The sequence below is a fragment of the Zophobas morio genome, unplaced genomic scaffold, assembly GCF_036711695.1.
Source record: "Zophobas morio isolate AGI-343-1 ecotype UQ-CSIRO unplaced genomic scaffold, CSIRO_AGI_Zmor_V1 ptg000004l, whole genome shotgun sequence".
Taxonomy (NCBI): Eukaryota; Metazoa; Arthropoda; class Insecta; order Coleoptera; family Tenebrionidae; genus Zophobas; species Zophobas morio.
Window position 1 is genome coordinate 5,621,457 of NW_026972109.1, and position 22,406 is coordinate 5,643,862.

Sequence of the window (22,406 nt, forward strand, 5' to 3'; positions counted from 1 at the left end):
GCACGTGCTAAACGGTATCAAAAATCATCCAAAAAAACTAAAATCCCCAAGTTTAAATTACAAAAACTGTAAAACAATCAAGATCAACCTGTAATCAGGGTTAAAGGAGTGCAATTATATGCATTTAGTTAAACGATGATTTAAGTTTATACTTTATTGCAAAACTAGCAACAAAATTATTCATTTTGTGATCTCGTTTCAAATTCCGCGCCCATCGTCGTCTGTCATTCTCGAATCAGCGCCCTCCGCAGCGCCCCCTGCAGCCTCAAATAAAAACAGTGAACGTTGAGACATCAAAGGTAATCTTTGTGGCGTTTGACAACGAATTTAAATTTTGTAAGTTATTTGCGATATGTAAAAAGCGGCGCCCCATCCCGCCAGCCCCCATTTCATCAAATAATCCCACTAGGTGTGTGACAGTAACTGTATTAACAAAAAAACAAAGACGACGGTATCGGCGACTTCAACCTCAACCGGACTAAGGTCTACAATGGCAGCCAGCGACTCAGCGGGCGACGATTCCCTGTACCCCATCGCGGTCCTGATCGACGAGCTCAAAAACGAAGACGTCCAGGTAAGCACACGCCTCCGGATGCCGGAAAGTGACGTCATTTTCCGTAGCTGCGGCTCAACTCCATCAAGAAGCTGTCAACAATAGCGCTGGCGCTGGGGGTGGAACGCACCCGCTCGGAGCTCATCCCCTTCCTCACGGAGACGATCTACGACGAGGATGAGGTGCTGCTGGCGCTCGCGGAGCAGCTGGGCAACTTCATTACGCTGGTCGGCGGGCCCGAGTACGCCTACTGCCTGCTGCCCCCGCTGGAGAGCCTCGCGACGGTGGAGGAGACGGTGGTGAGGGACAAGGCGGTGGAGAGTCTGCGGGCGGTGGCGCAGCAACACAGTCCGGCTGATCTGGAGAACCACTTCGTGCCGCTGGTGCAGAGACTGTCGGCGGGGGATTGGTTCACTTCGAGGACGTCGGCGTGTGGGCTGTTTTCGGTGGGTTTTTATGAGATTTTTTATTGTTTCCGTTAAAATGCATGCTAGATGTGGGGCAAAATGACTCCGTTATATTATTATTATTATGGAAATTTTTTATAAATTTAAGAATCAGAAATAAAAATCACGCGATCAGCTTTCTAGTGGTCAGTGTAATTGGGGTTCGGTTCGTTCAAAAACCTGAACCACACTACTAAAATTACCATTCGTTCACTCTGTCTGTTGTCTTGGTGTTTATGGTTTTCTGGGCATAAATGCGAATCTTTCCGCTTTCCACACTAAGGTTTTTATTGGTTGTCTTGCTCAAACATGAGTTGTACAGTGTAAAAGTGGCGCAGCAAACTTCAGTTTTGACCACCCACATTTCACGTGACCTCACACTTTTACGCTTGAATGTTGGTAGTACTTTATTCGTTTTTTTTTTTTTATTAAATTATATTCAAAATTAGAAAAAAAAAAAAAAAACTCGTGTGTTGTCGCAGCGGTTAAGTTTTTCTTGCGCGGTTCTCACAAGTGCGGACAATGTGAAATGTATTTAAAGCAGATAACCAACGGGAAAAAATGCATTCTCAGTTTCTCAATGCATGCTTAACTTTAACTGTTTATGTTTATACTTCGAAAGAATTCAACTATTAGCACGTTTAGCGGCGGCATTTGTGTTAAAAGAAAATGAAATGTATGATTTTCCTATCTTTAAGTGATTCATTATCTAAAATTTGGTTAGAATGAGTGGGAAAATACGATAAAAGCATATAATCAACGGGAAAAAATTTAACAAATGTTTCTAAATATTAATTAAGGGAATATAATATATAAAAATTATTCTTTTTTTTAGCAATAACCTTAAAATGCAAAATTTCACAGAATTCAGTATTGCAATTTCAAAGTCAAATTGTAAATGTGATTATAAAATTTTTATTGTCTTCCAAACGGATTCATAAATTACATATTCAGGTGTATGTTATTTATGGAATTCTAGCAACATTTACTAATGCAAATTTTGAAGATGATTGGTGGGGTGATCAGACAAATTTTTGTTAGCGTTTTGCTATCTAACCACATAAAATTTGACAACAATTGGTTCGGTAGTTTCGGATTATATGTATGATTATAGTATTATATGTCTAATAAAAGTCGACAGAGACGGCAGACAGACTGACGGAAATGGGAGACCTATTTCTTTATACTCTAGGGGTTATAAAACGTCGAGAAAATATAAAAGTAGCCGCTCGTCAGATGGATCCTCTTACAGTACTTCCTATTTACGCGTGGGAAGTAAAAATTTATTTTATTATTATTATTTAAGGGGGTTGTAGAAAAGTGGAAGATTTAATTTGATTACTACAAAAATTTACCATTTTAGACATGTTTTAAGTTTATTGTTGTCGAAATAAGTCTACACATATAAAAAAAGGCAAAATGTAGCCCCGCCCACCCGCCCTATCTCAATTGTGATGATTTTTTTTATTCGTCGTGAGCCAAGAAGGCGGAGCTTAACTGCAAAATTCTTATTATTTCTCTACAAGAAATTACTACGTAAGACATGTTTTTGACTATCGTGTGATTTAAAGAAGCCCATGTATATTAAGAAAAAATTAAAGCCAAAGATGAGGCTCCACCCATACCTGCCCTGATCTAAATAGTAATGAAGTTTTCATTCATTGTCAGACCTAGGAGCGGAGCCTAATTGTTGTTTCCTTACAAAAATTTACAATTTTAAACGTGTTGTAAGTTTCTAAGAATTAAAAAAATCATCACAATTAGATGGGGTGGCGCCCATTGCCATTTTTTCGTAATATACATAGTATTCTTTGAACACCACAATACTAAAAACATGTTTTTAATATCTTGTAAAGAAGCAAGTATTTTGCAGTTAAGCTCCGCCCTCTTGGTTCACAGCGAATAAAAAAAAGATCATCACAATTAAGATAGGGTGGGTGGGCGGGCTCACATTTTCGGCGGAGCTTAACTGAAAAATCATTATTTCTCTACGAGAAATTAAAAACAAGTGTTTGAGTATATTGTTGTTCAAAAAATATTGTGTATATTAAGAAAAAAACAAAGACAAAGATTAGGCCCCACCTTTACCCTCCTCGATCTCAGTCTCAATTGTGATGAATTTTTCATTCGTTGCCAGATCAAGGGGCGGGGCTTAATTGCAAGATCCATGTTTGTATACAAACCAGAAATTAAAGAAACGAAAAATTGAAAAGTCGAAAAAATAAACTTATTTTAGATTTTTCAAAGTTTTCATTTTGTACTTTTTCGTTTTTTCATTTTTGACTTTTCAATTTTACAATTTTGCAATTTTTCCATTTTTCCATTTTTTTTATTCGAAAAGTTTGAAAATCGAAAAATCCAAAAACTGAAAGATTCGAAACCTAAAACGTGCAAAATGGAAAAACCGAAAAATTGAAGAAATAAATTAAATAATAAACAGAAAAGAAGAATTGCAAATCGACAAATTGAGGAAATGAAAAACTGAAAAATTCAAAATTGAAAACTCGTGAAACAGTAAAATCGTAAAATAAAAAAATGACAAATTTTAAAAATCATGATTATTACACATTTAAAATGAAAACTAGAAAAATTGAAAAAAATTAACGAGGAAAAACTAATTTTTGGGTTTTTCAATGTTTTCATTTTGTACTTTTTCGTTTTTCATTTTTGATTTTTCAATTTTACAATTTGTTAATTGTTTTGTTCGAAAAGTTGGAAAAACGACAAACTAAAATATCGGAAAAAATAAAATAAACGAAAAAGTTTTAAAATCCTGTCATTGAAAAATGTAAAAATTGTAAGTTCGTAACATTAAAAAGTGACAGATTTTAAACATTATAATTATTACATATTTAAAATGAAAACTAGAAAAACTGCAAACCAAAAATTAAAGAAACGAAAAATTGAAAAAACGAACTTTTAGACTTTTCGAAGTTTTCATTTTGTACTTTTTTGTTTTCTCACTTTTAATTTTTCAGTTTCATAATTTTGCAATTTTTCCATTTTTTTGACTCGAAAAGTTGGAAAATCGACAAACTAAAACATCGGAAAAATGAAAAACTGAAAAAATCGAAATCTAAAACGTGGAAAATTGAATAAATGGAAAGTTTTAAAATCTAATAATTTGGAAAAATTTTAAAATCCTAACATGGAAAAACCGAAAAGTTGAAAAAATAAAGAAAAAACGAAAAATTGCAAATCGAAAAATTGAAGAAATGAAAAACTGAAAAATTAACATGTTTTAAGTTTCTTGTTCTGAAAAGACGACTACGTATATTAAGAAAAAAAGGCAAAACATAAGCCACGGCCACACACCCTGTCTCGATTGTGATGATTTTTTTTTATTATTATCTAGAGCCAATTTAAGTTTCTTGTTCTTGTTAAATTTATTATTTTTTTACAAGAAATTACCATGTAAGACATTTTTTTAGTGTCGTGTATCAAAGAATACTATGTATATTTAGGAAAAATTAAAGCCAAAGATTAAGCCCCACCCATACCTAGTCTGATCGAAATAGTAATGAAGTTTTCATCCATTGGCAGACCTAGGGGCGGAGCCTAATTCCAAAGTCTATATTTCCTTACAAAAGTGTACAATTTTAAACGTTTTTTATGTTTCTAACAATAAAAAAAATCATCACAATTGAGTTGGGGTGGGTGGGCGAGGTTTATATTTCGCCATTTTTTCTTAATATACGTAGTATTCTTTGAACACCACGATACTAAAAACATGTTTTTAATTTTGTGTAAAGAAATAAGTATTTTTGTCCAATTTTTCTTAATATACGAAGTCTTCTTTTTCCAACAAGAAACCGAAAACATGTTTAGTTATTCCGTTGCTGAAAGAAAACTCTATATATTAAAAAAAAAAAGAAAATTAAGCCCCACCCACCCGCCCCAATCTCAATTGTGATGAATTTCATATAGTAATTTTTTGTAGACAAACGAGGATTTTGTAACCAGACTCCGCCCTTCAGCTCACAATGAATAAAACATTCATCACAATCGAGAACGGGTGGGTGGGCGGGGCTTATATTTTGTCCAATTTTTCTTAATATGCGAAGTCTTCTTTTTCCAACAAGAAACCGAAAACATGTTTAGCTATTCCGTTGTTGAAAGAAAACTCTATATATTAAAAAAAAAACGAACGTTAAGCCCCACCCACCCGCCCCAATCTCAATTGTGATGATTTTTTTTATTGTTAGAAACATAAAACACGTTTAAAATTGTACACTTTTGTAAGGAACTATGGACTTTGGAATTAGACTCCGCCCCTAGGTCTGCCAATGGATGAAAACTTCATTACTATTTCGATCAGGCTAGGTATGGGTGGGGCTTAATCTTTGGCTTTAATTTTCCTTAATATACATAGTATCTTTTCTTAGAAGAGTAGGTCATTTACCAAAATGAGTCTTATTTTTTGGCCCACCCACCCTTTATTTTCTTAGAAGACCCGTCATCTGCCAAAATCAGTCTTATCTTGACAAGTACTAGCCCCGCCCACCCACCCACCCTTATTTTCTTAGAGGGTATGTCATTTGCAAAAATCAGACTCATACTTGACAAAGAAAAGTTGATTTTGGCAGATGACCTATTCTAAGAAAATAAAGGGTGGGTGGGCAGGGCTAATACTTTTTCTTAGAAGAGTAGGTCATTTGTCCGGCCCTCCCGGGCTTTGTTTTCTTAGAGAGTAGATCATTAGCCAAAATCGATTTTATCGTAGCGAGTACTACTAGATTATTGGGTCACGACGAATAAAAAAAAGGATCATTGCAATTGAGATAGGGCGGGTGGGCGGGCTCCCATTTTGCCTTGTTGTTTTAATATGTGTAGACTTCTTTTCATAGCATGAAACATTTAAAATTATGTTTTTTTGTTGTGAAGAGAAGACTACACATTGTAAGAAAAAACGGACAAAATGTGAGGACTTTTAGTTATAATACGTAATCTGTTTCTGAGACGAACAGCAATAAATCCCAGCCTACTTCAAGGGATTTTCCTTCAAATTTGCAGCACTACACACTTTGAATTAATTACTCATAACAAAAACGATATTAATCTCTAATAGAGATGTACCGACTACAGTCGGCCGACTGTTTATAAATGCAACAGACAGTGGGTTTTTTTTTTATTTCTCTGACTACCTTAAAAACTTGTTTTATTTTAATAAAAGGAATAACTGAAGTTTCTTTTTTTTCCAAAAAATGTGTTAAATTTTTTTGGATAATTTTAACATTTAATTTTTTGTAGTAACTCAGCACAAAAATAAAGAATAACACAATTTAGGGCAGTTTATACAATACTTAACCAATTTTAACCACTTTTTTGGAAAATTTTTGGAAATTTTGAATTCGCTTTGCGTGTTTATTGGACCATATATCGTGACGGCGATTTCAGAATCGTAACTAGCGGAAAATTATCTACACTTTGACACCAATTTTCGGTCGATTAAACTAATTTTAACCGGTTTTGACAAAGCCGACTAGTCGGCCGACTGTAGTCGGTACATCTCTAATCTCTAAGTTTGAGTTTTTCTTTAATACGACCCCTTATAAATCCAATAGAAATCGCAACCAATGCACAAACACGCGAATCATAGTCAAAATTCACAATGGAGTTTTCAAATAAACGTACTCGGTTTTGAAGTTTATTGTAGCATTAAGGCACATAATTTGAGAGAATCGGCTAGTTAAGAAAAAAAAAATTTTTTTTTTAAGTAACCTTGAAGGTTAACATTATTTTTAGAGTGGAGACTATTATTTTTTGTTGTTATCCTGAAAATTCAAATTTGTAAAAACGTAGTTGTTTGGGGTGGTTATAAAGTTGTAAAACATTGTATATCAATTGGTTGGAAAATTTCCGCGTCTTATATCATCCATCTGAAAATAACATAAATAAAAGTTGCCTCCCTTTTGTTGTAAGCACGTTTTCACACTCAAGAAATTTAGGCTATATTTAACATTTGCGACGGCCGACGAGTAGACATTGTTGGCTACTAAGAATTGGGGTTGCATTCCTTTCTAATTCAGGTAACACAGGTAGCTAAATTTTAGTACCCTCCTGAAAAAGCCGGTATTGAATATGCACGAAATTTACAAAATATAACCCGTTACTCAAACCCAAATAAATCATCCTAATCAGCTATGACTCTTGTAAATGATCAATCATCACAACGAAGCGGCAAATTTCACTAAATTTATTCATGAAACTATAGAATTCACTGTGGTTGATTTACCAACAGTTTTCGGAAATTCATTATAAAGCAGAATCCAGGACTTGCGAATCCGCCGATAAACAGATTTCCACGTTTTAAGAACAAGTTAATTTTTTTGTAATTACACCAAATCCACGACGAATGAAATTATTTTCGCGTGTTTGAAATATGTTTGTATGGTCAAGCTAAACGTACAATTTAGGAAATGAATCCATAATATGCGTGTATAATGTAATGTGTCAAGGGGTCAATATACCTATTTTGTTAATAGTCCAAATAACCCAGTTTATGCTTAATTTAAAACACTTTAATTTTAATAACGATGTAGGGGAAAAGATATTGTATTTTTGACGAAGAACCTTTACAGGTCTGTTATCCAAGAATCTCAACTCAAATGAAAGCCGATCTGAGGTCCCACTTTCGCGCGCTGTGTCAGGATGATACCCCCATGGTAAGAAGAGCCGCAGCCACGAAATTAGGCGAACTAGCGCAAGTCGTGGAATTGGAATATCTGAAAACCGATTTGATCCCCATGTTTTTGAGCTTGACACAGGACGAACAGGATTCGGTCAGATTGTTAGCCGTGGAAGCGTGCGTGAATTTCGCCTCGCTTTTCCCACAGGAGGACATCGAAATGTTCGTCATGCCCACGGTTCGGAATTGCACTGGTAGGTAGTTATTTTTTTCTGTGGAAGAACCGGTACTTCTGATCGTGATTTAAAATTATTTTTTGTTGTAAAACACAATGAATCATCTGATTATTGTTGAGTCATTATTTTGAAAGATATTTATTTGATAAGAAAAATGACGTAAATGTAATTATTGCTTTGGTTTTATTATACTTAAGTATATACGAAAGTGTACTTAAGTTAATTATCTTGGGTTGTTCAAGTGGCAGGAGATATCGTTAGCAACAATAACTTTTACTAAAGTAAATTATGTATCTACAACTCCAAAAAAAAAAATCAAAATCACCCCGCATTTCCCCCAGGCGACACCTCCTGGAGGGTCCGCTACATGGTCGCCGACAAATTCACCGACCTCCAGAAAGCCGTCGGTCCCGAAATCACCCGCACCGACCTCGTCCCCGCCTTCCAGAACCTCCTCAAAGACACGGAAGCCGAAGTCCGTGCCGCCGCCGCCAACAAAGTGAAGGATTTCTGTCAGAACCTGGACAAAGCCCACCAGGAAAGCATAATAATGAACAACATCCTCCCGTGCGTGAAAGAGCTCGTCGCCGACCCCAACCAGCACGTCAAGTCTGCGCTGGCCTCCGTGATCATGGGTCTCAGCCCCATCCTCGGCCGCCACAACACCATCGAACACCTCCTCCCGCTTTTCCTCACCCAACTCAAGGACGAATGCCCCGAAGTCAGGCTGAACATAATCTCGAACCTCGACTGCGTCAACGAAGTCATCGGCATCCAGCAGCTGTCGCAGTCGCTGCTGCCGGCCATCGTCGAGCTGGCCGAGGACTCCAAGTGGAGGGTGCGTTCGGCGATCATAGAGTACATGCCGCTGCTGGCGGGCCAGTTGGGTCGCGAGTTCTTCGACGAGAAGCTGAACGCGCTGTGTATGACCTGGTTGATGGACCACGTTTTCGCCATAAGGGAGGCGGCCACTTTGAATCTGAGGAAGCTGGTGGACCAGTTCGGGGCAGAGTGGGCGGAGACTACGATTATACCGAAGGTTTTGGCGATGTCACGCGACCAGAATTACCTCTACAGGATGACTTGTTTGTTTTGTATTAATGTTTTGGCGGAGGCCTGTGGGAGTGACATTACGACGAGGCTGCTTCTGCCTACCGTTTTAAATATGGCGAATGATAAAGTGGCGAATGTTAGGTTTAACGTGGCGAAGACGCTGCAGAAGGTGGCGCCACAGCTGGATCAGGCGGTCATACAGCCCCAGGTCAAACCAGTGCTTGATAAACTCACCATAGATAATGATATTGATGTTAAGTATTCGGCGTCGGAGGCCATTGCTGGTATTGCTGGTAAGTTGTTTTTGGTGATTTTTTAAATTTCTGCTCTAGTTACCCCTGATACGTTCTTGCATATATTGTGAACTTTTGATGTTGATATAAAAAAATATTTATTAAATTTAATTCCAGTAAGTCAAAAATCTGAGTAAACTTATACAAGATGTTTACATCGAGGTGTAAGGATGAAACCTTTTTATATTTTTCTTTTTTCAGCACTAGGTTGAAGAGGAGCGTCGTTGTACGAGCTGATGTAAGTGAAAGAAAATATACATATTAATTATAATAAATTAATCTCGTAGATTGTAATATTATATATTTGTTGTGCTCCATATGATTTAAAAAGAATGTGTAATATAGCGTCTCTAGAAAAATAGTATGAACAGTTCGGTAATTGTCATTTTATTTTACTTTCCTTTTTATACTTAGTTTTGTTTTGTATAATAAGTAATAGATACATCATGATTCGTCACAGCGACTTCACTTTTAATTTTAGTATTATGAAGCATCCACGGATTCGTCTCGAATTTAGTTTTATCAGTCTTTTGTATTAATCCTGCAATTTAATGAAAAATAAACAATTTCTTAAACAAAAATACTTTTGTTCGAATGGAGCACAAAAACCTTAGTTGGAAGTTTCTTCAGCTTATGTATACACACTTATTTACAATATATGTATATATAAATAAATCTATACTCGTTGCTAGTTGTCATGACTGTCGATCAACCGATTCTCTTCGTCGTTTGTCGGACTTGTACTTTTTCTACGTCGTTCGGTAGAGTTAGGATACTACAAATCAAAATAAAGTTTCGCTTGTGATTGGTTCTATCATTACCATTATGTGCATTAGCGACTTTCCTCCACCGTACCCGCAATCCCCCCTACCAAAAATCCAGCCTGGGGCCACTCCGTCTGCGTCGTTCAAAATCGCGTCGTTGCGACACGACGTGTACAATAACCGGACCACGATAAAAATAAGCAACTGTACAATACAGTTGACTACTACTAGTAAAATAAACCCCGTCAAGGACCATCGAATGGGTGGTTTAAGTTTGTTTATACACCCCTCAGTGTTCAACGAATCCAAAGTCAGGGAGTGTTGATCCGCCCAAACACTATGTGCCCCAGTTTGTTGCAACGGGTCGTGCAGACACTGCATAGGAAAACCAAGTCGACAGCAACTCCACGGCGTTACCGGATACAACGAAGAACCATTTTCGCGGTACCTAAAACCACTATCTGATGACCACATTTTCAAAATTAGGGTTTTATTCACTGTTTAACTGATTCAGATTTTACATTGATTTGGTATTTATCCAACCAGGGTACTTCATACCATTCTTTGTAGCTTTTGGCGCCGCAACACTGCATATCGTACTGAATTTTGTCGATGCTTATCTTCCAATTCGAGTCTTTCAAGTACTTGCTAATACCGGTGTAGAACGAGTGATCCATGGCGCGTATTATGTGTTTGTAAATTTTCCGCGTGTGCCTCGCCAAGATTATCAGGTACGTAATCACGTAGAAAGATATGCAGATCCAGGCGAAGACCAAACTTCGGGTACTTTTTCTGCAAAGAAACGTTAAACTTTGTTGAGTTGGTGGAGGTCGTACTTGGAGGCTTGGTTTAGGCACTTCAGTCGGATTTTTAAACCGAACAACCAACAGCAGATGTTGTTGACGCCGCAAATAGCAACAACTGCAAATACGTAACTAAGTTCTGCACGTTCTGAAAATAGAATCGGTGCCACTGAAATGCAGACATAGATCGATAAACTTAACATAGTTACACCCGTTAGTACTTGGATCAAGTTTAAAATTAAGAATATTATACTTAAGAAGGATCGTTGACTTTTCGATAGTTTGAATACCCCGACGGCCATAACGGGGCGACGTGACGTTGACAAGACATGACAGACGGTGAAACGCAGTCATTTTTGCAACGTTGTCAAAACAAAATTTGAATTAGGAATTTTCGCGCCAAATCGCTAGTGTTAGGAACTAAAACTGACGCGTGTAAAGCCGCCTTTAGTTTGACTCGACGGTGTAAATGCCCCTTAATCGATTTAATTATTTGTAATTATAACAAAAATGTTATTGTTAAAAGACGCACTAAACCACTGCATGTGGTTGATGCGTATAATCTAAATGAATTTCGTATTTGCTGTGATAAACAAAATGATTCACATTTTTAGTCAAACATAACCTCACTTTTCGAATATGGCATCCACTTTAAACATTTTTGTTAAAAATGCCCTGAAAAGTCATGTAATTACCCAACAAGTGCGTTTTTATCCGCGATGGGGGCACCGAACACCGATAAAAGTCTACACACCCGAAGAGTTTCAAGAAATGGAAAACAAGCAACATAACCCCCCTGAAAAAAAAATCTTTGAAAAATATGGGGCGTTCAAACCGGCTTGGGAGAGGTCTAAAAATGTGACTGAAGACTCCCCTGACGGTCTAAAATATAAATTTAAAACGAAAAAGTCCGATAAACCGTTGATTGCAACCCATCAAAAAAGTAAGGTTAGCACAACCACCGATATGCTTGAGACCATTATAGATAAAGATGGGAACTTTATTTATACAAAAATGAAAAACAACGATCAACGAGTGGGGTAAGAAGTAAGAAGCGTTTTTCGTATTGTCGCAATAAAAAAATTAAATTTGTAGTAAAATTTTGACTGAAGTGAAATCAAAAAAGGACACAGATAAAAAGGATTTGGTTCTCTTGGAAGGTAAGCGTCTTATTAAAGACGCTCTGCAGTCGGGCTGCCACTTAAAGTATATTTTATTTAGCCGCAAAGACGAAGTTGATTATTTGAGGCCCTTTTTACCAAAAGCGGGGGCTTTGTTGTATAAAATGCCCTACAAAGAGATGCAAATGTGGTCAGATCTTACCACGACCCCAGGAATCATGGGTACGTTGGTGTTTTTGTAATTTATAAACCTAACACGAAGTTTCAGCTATTTTTAAACTGCCAAGTGTGGAGGATTTTACCCCAAAACACGCGCTTCCAATTACGGTAATTTGTGACAACATTCGAGAACCAGGAAATTTAGGGACCATTTTAAGAATTTGTGCCGCTGTTGGATGCGAGCGGGTTATTTTAACTAAAGGTTGCGCAAATCTATGGGACAGTAAAGTGTTGAGGAGCTCAGTAGGCGCTCATTTTAAATTGCGACTTAACAAAAGTATGGACTGGGACTCAATTGAGGAGATAGTGGGCAAAGAAGCGAATTTTTTCATAGCTGATAATAAATTGGTCTGTGGTGACAATATTGAGGATTTAGCCACAGTCCTGGAAAAAATTCCTCTTTTACCTTACTACAGCGTCGATTTTCGCACCTCTCCCCAGATAGTTGTAATAGTAGGGGGCGAAACTCTCGGCGTCAGTAAAAATTCGTATGAACTAGCCCTTAAGACAAACGGCGCCCGCCTTAACATACCCTTAAGTAATGACATTGATAGTTTAAATGTAGGAGCCGCCTTAGGAATAATAGCGTTTGAAATTAAGAAACAACTCACGCAAATTGTGAATAAATAGTTTATTCTTAGGTAGTTTACAGTGATTTCTTTCCACATTTGGGTTTTTTCAAAACTAGGGGTTCCAAAACGATGTACGTTTTTCTCCTGATTAGCAATTTCTCGGTCTCTAGTGACTTGGAAGTTTCTTTTGGAGGTAGTTTTCTGAAAAATGGAGTCATTGATGCGTTTTGAAATGTAAATCTCACCTTTTTCGCTGCGGGTAGGTCGCATGTTTTTTCCCTATGTCCACAGCCCGGCTGTCAGTTTTGAAATTTTGGAAACCCGTATTTTTGCTGCCAATTGGTGGAATGCGAGAGTACGGAGTAAAAACATCTCTGTTTCCACCGTTCCAAGACATTTAACCCAAATATCTGGCCGGCCTCATTTCTCTGTTTAAACTGTCCCTGATTCACTTCAAGGGTACTTAAATAAAATATTATGCGCGATAAAGGACGACAGATCACTCGAAATCAATATCTATATTTACAATCGTTATTGATTTTGTAATTATCAGAAATCCGCCGCTAATAATTAATAGTGCGAAACCGTTTTTAAATTTAAATTATTTAAATCGTCGACGAAATTTGAACCTAGCGCCGGATGCATCTCTGTCTGTCACTTGCCACTTGTGTTAACCTATCCTTGTCAACGCGCCGCGGAATAGTTGGCACCACTGTCCACGCAGCTGTCTATCGACAACAACTGTCATTTTAATTCCAATCAAGTTTTTGCTTATTTCTGGTAAATAATCATACAATTACGTTAATTATTTATGAAATCGTCGGAATTTGCGCGGTTGCAGTACGAAGAAAACAAGACCTGTTGTCCCTGGGTAAAGTAACCTCAAAGTGACTTTTTATTGACATTTAAAAAAAAAAGCGTACATATTTGATTGAGACATGTCTCAACAGGTCACAAATCCCTATTTACCCATTTCGCACTGCACTATCACGCAAATCGTGTTTACTTTACTAAGTATAATAAAAAATAATCTTGTAGCATTATTACAATGAGTGATCAAGAGCTGGAAGCTGCTCAGGAAATGAGCCCCCACGACGTCGAGAAGATCGAAGAGGCCAAACTCAAAGCCAAGTACGCCAACACGGCCACGGGCCCCAACGCCGGGCGCTTGATGGGGGGCCATTCCGCGTTTTTGCAGAAGCGTCTAGCCAAAGGTCAGAAATATTTCGATTCCGGGGACTATCAGATGGCGAAGCAGAAACTCGGGGGCGTGAACAAAGCACCTTTGAAGACGCCGTGTTCGGTGCCCGGGTTTGCCACGGGCGACGCCATCCCCACACCCGAAACTGTACCAGCTAGAAAGACTTCGATCATACAACCATCAAAGTTCACGTCGAATGTGAGCTAGTTATTAGGGACGTTTTTGATAATGTTAGATGTAGGTTTTGTAGTTTGTTGGTTCCTTACTAATTTATTTGTTTAATTGATACTAAGCCATAACGTTTAACCTGAAGTGTAACTAAATATACTTTTTTAATTATTTTTTCAATAAATTTGCTTGTGGAGGGGGGAGGTTAAGTTGACCCAACTTTGAGATGCTTGTTAAGTTGGTGACGCCCAGTGTCATAGTTGAGTAAGTAAAATAATAAAGTTTTGAGAATATTAATTAGTTTTGTGTTTTATTATATTTAATCGCCAACACAAGATTTATTACTTTTGTATTTATTTTATATTGACGCGATGTGTCACGTGAGTACTGTCATTGCATATTGCGCATTGTTTTAGTAATATCAACATGTTATTATCCCCACGGCACCCAAAATGTCAACAAACTGTACTGAGTCAGAGTTGGAAAAATGACAACTTTATGCGAGTTATGGCAACACAAATATGACACTTAAGACAGTAATGTGTTTCATTAATAAAATGCGTGACATTATTTTATCACTAATAAAACGAATATTACTTTTGACTGATGCATAAAAAATTAAGGTTCTAATTTTTCCAGGAATAACTAATATTATGAACAAGATTTTTTCCAAAAAACATGAAAAAGTATGGGACTGTTACTTTTAAAGTGTGACAGAATCTTTAGAGCCTTTTTTGTTTCGTATGTGAAAGAACTTTAAAAAAATCCAAGGGATTCCTTTGTTAAATATATAAATAAAAAATAACAATCTGAAGCAATTTTCGCACAAGATCTTCAAATAACGGCGAAAAACGGTAAAATAATTTAATTATTTAGTCTTATCTTGGCAAATACTAAGCCCGCCCACCCGCCCGTCATTTTCTTATAAGGTACGTTATTCGCCAAAATCAGTCTCCTCTTAGTAAGTACTATCCCCGACCAGCCACCCTCCCTTTTCTTAGAGGGTATGTCATTTGCCAAAATCAGTCTTATCTTAGCAAGTACCAGTCCGCCCACCTGCCATCCATTGTCTTAGAGTGTATGTCATTTGCCAGTATCAATCTTATTTTAGCACTTGCTCAGATAAGACTGATTTTGGCAAACGTTATACCCTCTAAGAAAAGGGAGGGTGGGCGGGGCTAGCACTTTTAAACTTGAAAAAACTTGTTAAATTTAAAACGTGTTAAATTGTATATTTCCATAGTAACGAGTTAAATCTCATTGGATATTTATTTTTTAACAACTCAGTCATTAATTTTTCTGAGACACCCTGTGTGAGCAAATTAAAAAATATTAACTGTATATTAAAAATAAATTACAAGTATAGACTCATCATATTTTGCACATTTAAGATAGGGTATATTCAGCAATATTTTGAAGTGACGTCATAAATTTTTTAGGGGGATGAGCAAATACATTTTCATCAAAAATTTACCATGCTTATGATAACTTTAAAACATCTCCAAGATTTCAAAGGATTTGGTTTTGCAGGTCCTGATTAAATCAATAAAATAAATTCACGCATTCATTAATTTTTTTGAGTCATCCTGTTTAAGCTAATTTAGAAGATATGAATGCAGTGATAAATCACACACTGATCATATTTTGTGCATTTTAGATAGGATTTATCCGGCAAAATGTTGAGATGACGTCATCAATTTTTTGTAAGGTATAAGCAAATATCTTTTGATTACATTTTTTTTTTAGATTTAGTTTTGCTCTAAAACCTTCTAGAAAATCCCTATATTGATCGTCTACAATATCAAAATTTCTTAGAATGACCTTTTCTGAAAGAATCTTCTACCTCCCTTCAATCGTTTCGCTCAAAATCTATTCGATTTCCCGTTTTAGATTAGAATTCTTCTCGAATATCAGTTTAGATTTTCTTTTGCTCTAAAATCCCTATATCTTGATCGTCTACAATATCGAAATTCCTTAGAATGATCTTCTTTTCGAGAAGAATCTTCTGCCTCTCTTCAATCGTCTCGCTAAAAAGCTATTAATTTTTCTGTGTTAGATTATAGTTCTTTTTTTTAGATTTAGTTATGCTCTAAATCCTTTTAGAAAATCCCTACATTGACCGTCTACAATATTGAAATTTCTTAGGATGACTTTTTCTGAAAGAATCTTCTACCTCTCTTCAATCGTTTCGATCAAAATCTATTGGATTTCCCGTCTTAGATTAGAATTCTTCTCGAATATCAGTTTAGATTTTCTTTTGCTCTAAAATTCCTATCTTCATCATCTACAATATCGAAATTCTTTGGAATGATCTTCTTTTCGAGAAGAATTTTCTACATCTTTTCAATCGTCTCGCTCAAAAGCTATTAATTTTTCTGTGTTAGATTATAGCTCTTTTTTTTTAGTTTTGCTCTAAATCCTTTTAGAAAATCCCTACATTGACCGTCTATAATATTGAAATTTCTTAGAATGATCTTCTTTTCGAGAAGAATCTTCTGCCTCTCTTCAATCGTCTCGCTAAAAAGCTATTAATTTTTCGGTGTTAGATTATAATTCTTATTTTTAGATTTAGTTTTGCTCTAAATCCTTTTAGAAAATCCCTACATTGACCGTCTATAATATTGAAATTTCTTACAATGACCTTTTCTGAAAGAATCTTCTACCTCCCTTCAATCGTTTCGCTCAAAATCTATTGGATTTCCCGTTTTAGATTAGAATTCTTCTCGAACATCAGTTTAGATTTTCTTTTGCTCTAAAATCCCTATCTTGATCGTCTACAATATCGAAATTCTTTAGAATGATCTTCTTTTCGAGAAGACTTTTTTACATGTTTTCAATCGTCTCGCTCAAAAGCTATTAATTTTTCTGTGTTAGGTTATAGTTCTTTCTTTTAGATTTAGTTTTGCTCTAAATCCTTTTAGAAAATCCCTACATTGACCGTCTACAATATTGAAATTTCTTAGAATGACCTTTTCTGAAAGAATCTTCTACCTCCCTTCAATCGTTTCGCTCAAAATCTATTGCATTTCCCGTTTTAGATTAGAATTCTTCTCGAATATCAGTTTAGATTTTCTTTTGCTCTAAAATTCCTATCTTAATCGTCTACAATATCGAAATTCTTTAGAATGATCTTCTTTTCGAGAAGAATTTTCTACATCTTTTCAATCGTCTCGCTCAAAAACTATTAATTTTTCTGTGTTAGATTATAGTTCTTTTTTTTAGATTTAGTTATGCTCTAAATCCTTTTAGAAAATCCCTACATTGACCGTCTACAATATTGAAATTTCTTAGAATTACCTTTTCTAAAAGAATCTTCTACCTCCCTTCAATCGTTTCGCTCAAAATCTATTGCATTTCCCGTTTTAGATTAGAATTCTTCTCGAATAGCAGTTTAGATTTTCTTTTGCTCTAAAATTCCTATCTTAATCGTCTACAATATCTAAATTCTTTAGAATGATCTTCTTTTCGAGAAAAATTTTCTACATCTTTTCAATCGTCTCGCTCAAAAGCTATTAATTTTTCGGTATTAGATTGTAATTCTTCTTTTTAGTTTTTAGATTTAGTTTTACTCTAAAACCTCCCAGAAAATCCTTATATTGACGGTCTACAATAACGAAATTTCTTAGAATGACCTTTTTTGAAAGAATCTTCTACCTTCCTTCAATCGTTTCGCTCAAAATCTATTGCATTTCCCGTTTTAGATTAGAATTCTTCTCGAACATCAGTTTAGATTTTCTTTTGCTCTAAAATTCCTATCTTGATCGTCTACAATATCTAAATTCTTTAGAATGATCTTCTTTTCGAGAAAAATTTTCTACATCTTTTCAATCGTCTCGCTTAAAAGCTATTAATTTTTCTGTGTTAGGTTATAATAATTATTTTTTTAAGATTTAGTTTTGCTCTAAAACCTCCTAGAAAATCCCTATATTGACCGGCTACAATATTGAAATTTCTTAGAATGACCTTTTCTGAAAGAATCTTCTACCTCCCTTCAATCGTTCTGCTCAAAATCTATTGGATTTCCCATTTTAGATTAGAATTCTTCTCGAATATCAGTTTAGATTTTCTTTTGCTCTAAAATATGTCTATCTTGATCGTCTACAATATCGAAATTCTTTAGAATGGTCTTCTTTTCGGGAAGAAGTTTCTACATCTCTTCAATTGTCTCGCTCAAAAGCTATTAATCTTTCGGTGTTAGATTATAGTTCTTTTTCTTAGACTTAGTTTTGCTCTAAAATCTCCTAGAAAATCCCTAGATTGATCGTCTACAATATCGAAATTTCTTAGAGTGATCTTTTCTGAAAGAATCTTCTACCTCCCTTCAATCGTTTCGCTCAAAATCTATTGGATTTCTCGTTTTAGATTAGAATTATTTTCGAATATCAGTTTGGATTTTCTTTTGCTCTAAATTCCCGATCTTGATCGTCTACAATATCGAAATTCTTTAGAATGATCTTCTTTTCGAGAAGAATTTTCTACATCTTTTCAATCGTCTCGCTCAAAAGCTATTAATTTTTCGGTGTTAGATTATAATTCTTTTTTTTTTTTTATTTAGTTTTGCTCTAAAACCTCTTAGAAAATCCCTATACTGACCGTCTACAATATCTAAATTTCTTAGAATGACCTTTTCTGAAAGAATCTTCTACCTCCCGTCAATCGTTTCGCTCCAAATCTCTTGCATTTTCCGATTTAGATTACAATCCTTCTCGAACATCAGTTTAGATTTTCTTTTGCTCTAAAATCCCTATCTTAATCGTCTACAATATCGAAATTTCTTAGAATGATCTTCTTTTCGGGAAGAATCTACAGCCTCTCTTCAATCACCTCGATCAAAAGCTCCTGTGTTGGTAAAAAATTATCTCGAACGTTGGTTTCGATTTTTTTTGCACTAGAAATCCATCGAAAGTTTCTTATTGGTCATCTACAATATCTCAATTTCTTAGAATGGTCTTCTTTTTGGGAACAATTTTCTACATCTCTTCAATCGTCGTATATGTCATTTGCGAAAATCAGTCTTATCTTACCAAGTACTAGCTCCGCCCACCCGCCACCTATTTTCTCAGAGGATAGGTCATTTGCCAAAATCAATCTTTCTTGACAAGCACTAGCACCGCCCCACCCACCCTTTATTTTCTTGTAGGGTATATCCTTTGCCAAAATCAGTCTTATCTTACTAAGTACTAGCCCCACCCACCCTCCCCCTATTTTCTCACAGGATATGTCATTTGCCAAAATCAATCTTTTCTTGCCAAGTACTAGCCCCGCCCACCCACCCTTTATTTTCTTGTAGGGTATGTCATTTGCCAAAATCAGTCTTATCTTACCAAGTGCTAGCCCCACCCACCCGCCCCCTATTTTCTCACAGGATATGTCATTTGCCAAAATCAGTCTTATCTTACCAAGTACTAGCCCCGCCCACCCGCCCCTATTTTCTCAGAGGATATGTCATTTGCCAAAATAAGACTTATGTTAGCATGTACTAGTACCGCCCACCCGTCCCTTATTTTCTCAAAGGGCTAGTCCTTGCAAAGATAAGTTTTATTTTGGCAAATGACATCCTCTGAGAAAATAGGGGCGGGTGGGCGGGGCTAGGACTTACTCAGATAAGACTGATTTTGGCAAACGTCATAGCTTCTAAGAAAACAGAGGGCGGGTGGGCGGGGCTAGTACTTGTTAAGATGAAACTTATTTTGGCAAATGACATAAACTCCGAGAAAATAGGGGGCGGGTGGGCGGGAGTAGCACTTGCTAAGATAAGACTGAAATTGCCCCCATTAAACTTGTAAAAACTTGTTAAATTTAAAAGGTGTTAAATTGCATATTTTCATAGTAACGAGTTAAATTCCTAAATCTGACAATTTAACATTATTTGAACACCTTTTTTTTAATGAAGCTAAAAATAAAACCTACATGATGTTGCGTTTTCTTAAATGGTGTTAAATTTACCTTAATTTAATTTTAACATATATTTAGCCTTGTAATAAATTATAGTTATATAACAATATCACAGTAGATCAGTAACGAAACTTCAGCAATATTTGCGGAACGGGTGTGACCTTGGGAGCCCGTTCCCGGGAAACACGAAGATTCAAATATTTCGTAGCATTCGTATGTGATTCATACAATACTAATAATTGTACACAAAAATAAAAATGGTTGGCATGTACTAGTGACATTGGTCATTTTTTTCTTTCCTATAAATTATATATATTCAAGCAAAACATTTTTATTCAATTTTGACGTTTTAAACTGCGTTTATTAAAACCTTAACAAGTCTGACAAATAAGTTGTTATCCACAAGTGAATTGCAAAATTTTTAATTCACTCTTAATATTTTTAAATCACTCACAAAAAAATAAAAAACAACTTCAGGAACATAAACATTTTGCTTATTATTTTTAATAGTTTTCACAGAATACAATTTGTTTACAATTTTCACTAAAAGGTTGCTGCAACTAAATCAGTATTGTTTGACATATTTGTTTGGCTCTGTGAGGCGTCAATTTGGGAATTGTATAAATCCCACACCAATAGAATTCCAAAGAACGTTTCGGAAACTATTTACTACAGATTATTTCGATACAAGTGCAAGAACCAACTGTGAAACACTATTTTATTTGAAATGAAAAATTTGCCAAGGTGTTCTTTTAAATAAACTTCCACAACACATCTTCCCTGTATTCCGGTCTCTTCAACAATCATTAAGTGATGTGAGTTACCGGAAACTCACCTTGAAAGAACACAACTGTTTATGGTATGTTTGTGGATATTCATTAATACGAAAATTCTTACACCACCACTTCTGCGAAGTTTGTGAGAACTTTGCACATTCTTACGAAGTGGTACATCCTGTTTTAATTCTGTGACATTTTAAAGTTTTCAATGAAGATGTGATTTTTGGCGATTTAATGATGCCACCTGAACATTTTGCAGTTTATACTCTGGTAGTGGGTAATACATTTTGTGAGTTTTTCCCAATTTATGCACTGTATACGTTAACTGGTTTGCGGCTAAAAAACGAACCATACAAAAATACCATTCCACCACCCCTGCAAAGACTTTCCTCTTGATTACCTCGTCTCAGTTTTTATTAGAGTTAGAATTTTTTACACACTAAAATTTAAAAATAAATCTTGGACCGCTCAAACACGCACACATCGAAAATTAAACTATTTCGTTTAACCTGCAGTTTGTTGACCTCTTTAGCCTGGAATTTTCTAGTATTTTTTACATGTATCGTAAGACTGTGTCGTAAGTATCTATTACTTTGTTACAATAAATTTTACGTTTGTTTTTAACCCCATAACCCAACATCCCGTATGATTCCGTAAATAATATGACATTTCTTGTTGACAAAACCAGACAAAACCAGACAAAACGTTCACCGAAAACCTTAAAATGAAAAAGAAACTATGTTCTTCAAGGTCGGAGCACCTTTAGTGACGCCAGTGACCTCTTTATGTCGTTCCGTAAGCTCCCCATGTATTTCTTATGGAGTCAGATGAGACTTTCATAGCCCTGACCACGGTGGTATAAGTAAGGTGTTTCAACTCCATTCATAAATTTTCATAAAACGGGCGCTTAAAAACTGGTATCGTAGTAGGTTGTGGGAGCTTAAGATGACCGCCACCATGTGGTAGTTACTTGTACTATTTGCGCTATCGACTGACGTTTGACATGACATTTGACGTATATTTCCCCTCATCTTTCAAAAAGATGTCACAAAACCTAACCTATAAAGCTGACATTTATGACAACTTGCATTCAAGGACATTTTTACGCAAATTTCATTCATTATTGTGGACAGTTTCATCATAGTATCCAGTAGACGGCGCTAGGAACTTTAAGCTCCCGTGGCCTTCTGGGATCTCTTCGAAAAAAGACCATTTTAAACTCGGAGTTCGCAGACCTGTTATATATGGCCGTGGCCCTGACCATGGTAGAAGGAGACATGGTATAGGCATCCGATGTACCAATTTAAAAATGGTCTGCGCATCCATTTGTGACGTTAGGTGGCATCAACGACCTTGTGACTCTTGTGAGCTTCGCTAGGGAAGTCTAGGGAATTTCAGCTTGAGTTGTCATTGCTCTGTCCAATACGTCAATTAGTTGTTGGATAACGAATTGTATTTTAAATTTCGCGCTAATTTCACCCCACTTGACGTCACACCAGATGCGTATGCCTATACCATGTCTTCTTCTACCATGGCCCTGACAATATACTTGTGTCCCAGAAGTGTTTCTACTGAACTTTTGAATAAAAGTTGAGTTCGATATTGTCCGCTATATCATTAAAACATTGTCAAAAACGGGTAAATCCGTGGAAAATTTTCAAAACTGGACAAAGGA

General features: G+C 36.0%; 4 protein-coding genes and 2 long non-coding RNA genes across 14 annotated transcripts; 3 read left to right on the forward strand and 3 right to left on the reverse strand.

The window, feature by feature from the left end:
• Nucleotides 1-248: 248 nt before the first annotated feature.
• LOC135138924 (serine/threonine-protein phosphatase 2A 65 kDa regulatory subunit A alpha isoform) lies at nucleotides 249-10,014 on the forward strand. 7 transcript variants are annotated; one of them, XM_064068983.1, is made up of 7 exons: nucleotides 249-336; nucleotides 410-574; nucleotides 622-999; nucleotides 7,581-7,881; nucleotides 8,205-9,209; nucleotides 9,411-9,447; nucleotides 9,902-10,014. In XM_064068983.1, the coding sequence occupies exons 2-6, from the start codon at nucleotides 491-493 to the stop codon at nucleotides 9,419-9,421; spliced, it is 1,779 nt and encodes a 592-aa protein (XP_063925053.1). In that variant the 5' UTR covers nucleotides 249-336; nucleotides 410-490; the 3' UTR covers nucleotides 9,422-9,447; nucleotides 9,902-10,014. The 7 variants fall into 7 exon arrangements, with proteins under 7 accessions (XP_063925053.1, XP_063925076.1, XP_063925048.1 ...); XM_064069006.1 differs by having other exon boundaries at nucleotides 9,417-9,447; XM_064068978.1 differs by lacking the exon at nucleotides 9,902-10,014 and adding an exon at nucleotides 9,497-9,588.
• On the reverse strand, nucleotides 9,757-11,246 carry LOC135138972 (photoreceptor outer segment membrane glycoprotein 2). Its single transcript, XM_064069027.1, has 4 exons — nucleotides 10,810-11,246; nucleotides 10,472-10,765; nucleotides 10,031-10,421; nucleotides 9,757-9,984 (listed from the first exon to the last, which is right to left on the reverse strand). The coding sequence occupies exons 1-4, from the start codon at nucleotides 11,076-11,078 to the stop codon at nucleotides 9,898-9,900; spliced, it is 1,041 nt and encodes a 346-aa protein (XP_063925097.1). The 5' UTR covers nucleotides 11,079-11,246; the 3' UTR covers nucleotides 9,757-9,897.
• Nucleotides 11,220-12,760, forward strand: LOC135138961 (rRNA methyltransferase 3, mitochondrial). Its single transcript, XM_064069016.1, has 3 exons — nucleotides 11,220-11,816; nucleotides 11,872-12,119; nucleotides 12,166-12,760. The coding sequence occupies exons 1-3, from the start codon at nucleotides 11,416-11,418 to the stop codon at nucleotides 12,744-12,746; spliced, it is 1,230 nt and encodes a 409-aa protein (XP_063925086.1). The 5' UTR covers nucleotides 11,220-11,415; the 3' UTR covers nucleotides 12,747-12,760.
• LOC135138992 (uncharacterized) lies at nucleotides 12,733-13,358 on the reverse strand. 2 transcript variants are annotated; one of them, XR_010282097.1, is made up of 3 exons: nucleotides 13,215-13,358; nucleotides 12,934-13,150; nucleotides 12,733-12,889 (listed from the first exon to the last, which is right to left on the reverse strand). It is a non-coding gene; the product is annotated as an uncharacterized LOC135138992 (long non-coding RNA). The 2 variants fall into 2 exon arrangements; XR_010282096.1 differs by having other exon boundaries at nucleotides 12,934-13,358.
• On the forward strand, nucleotides 13,358-14,357 carry Endos (endosulfine). 2 transcript variants are annotated; one of them, XM_064069040.1, is made up of 2 exons: nucleotides 13,358-13,468; nucleotides 13,727-14,357. In XM_064069040.1, the coding sequence occupies exon 2, from the start codon at nucleotides 13,737-13,739 to the stop codon at nucleotides 14,094-14,096; it is 360 nt and encodes a 119-aa protein (XP_063925110.1). In that variant the 5' UTR covers nucleotides 13,358-13,468; nucleotides 13,727-13,736; the 3' UTR covers nucleotides 14,097-14,357. The 2 variants fall into 2 exon arrangements, with proteins under 2 accessions (XP_063925110.1, XP_063925117.1); XM_064069047.1 differs by lacking the exon at nucleotides 13,358-13,468 and adding an exon at nucleotides 13,475-13,559.
• A 6,067-nt stretch (nucleotides 14,358-20,424) lies between these two features.
• On the reverse strand, nucleotides 20,425-21,403 carry LOC135134401 (uncharacterized). Its single transcript, XR_010281294.1, has 2 exons — nucleotides 20,850-21,403; nucleotides 20,425-20,787 (listed from the first exon to the last, which is right to left on the reverse strand). It is a non-coding gene; the product is annotated as an uncharacterized LOC135134401 (long non-coding RNA).
• Nucleotides 21,404-22,406: the final 1,003 nt, after the last annotated feature.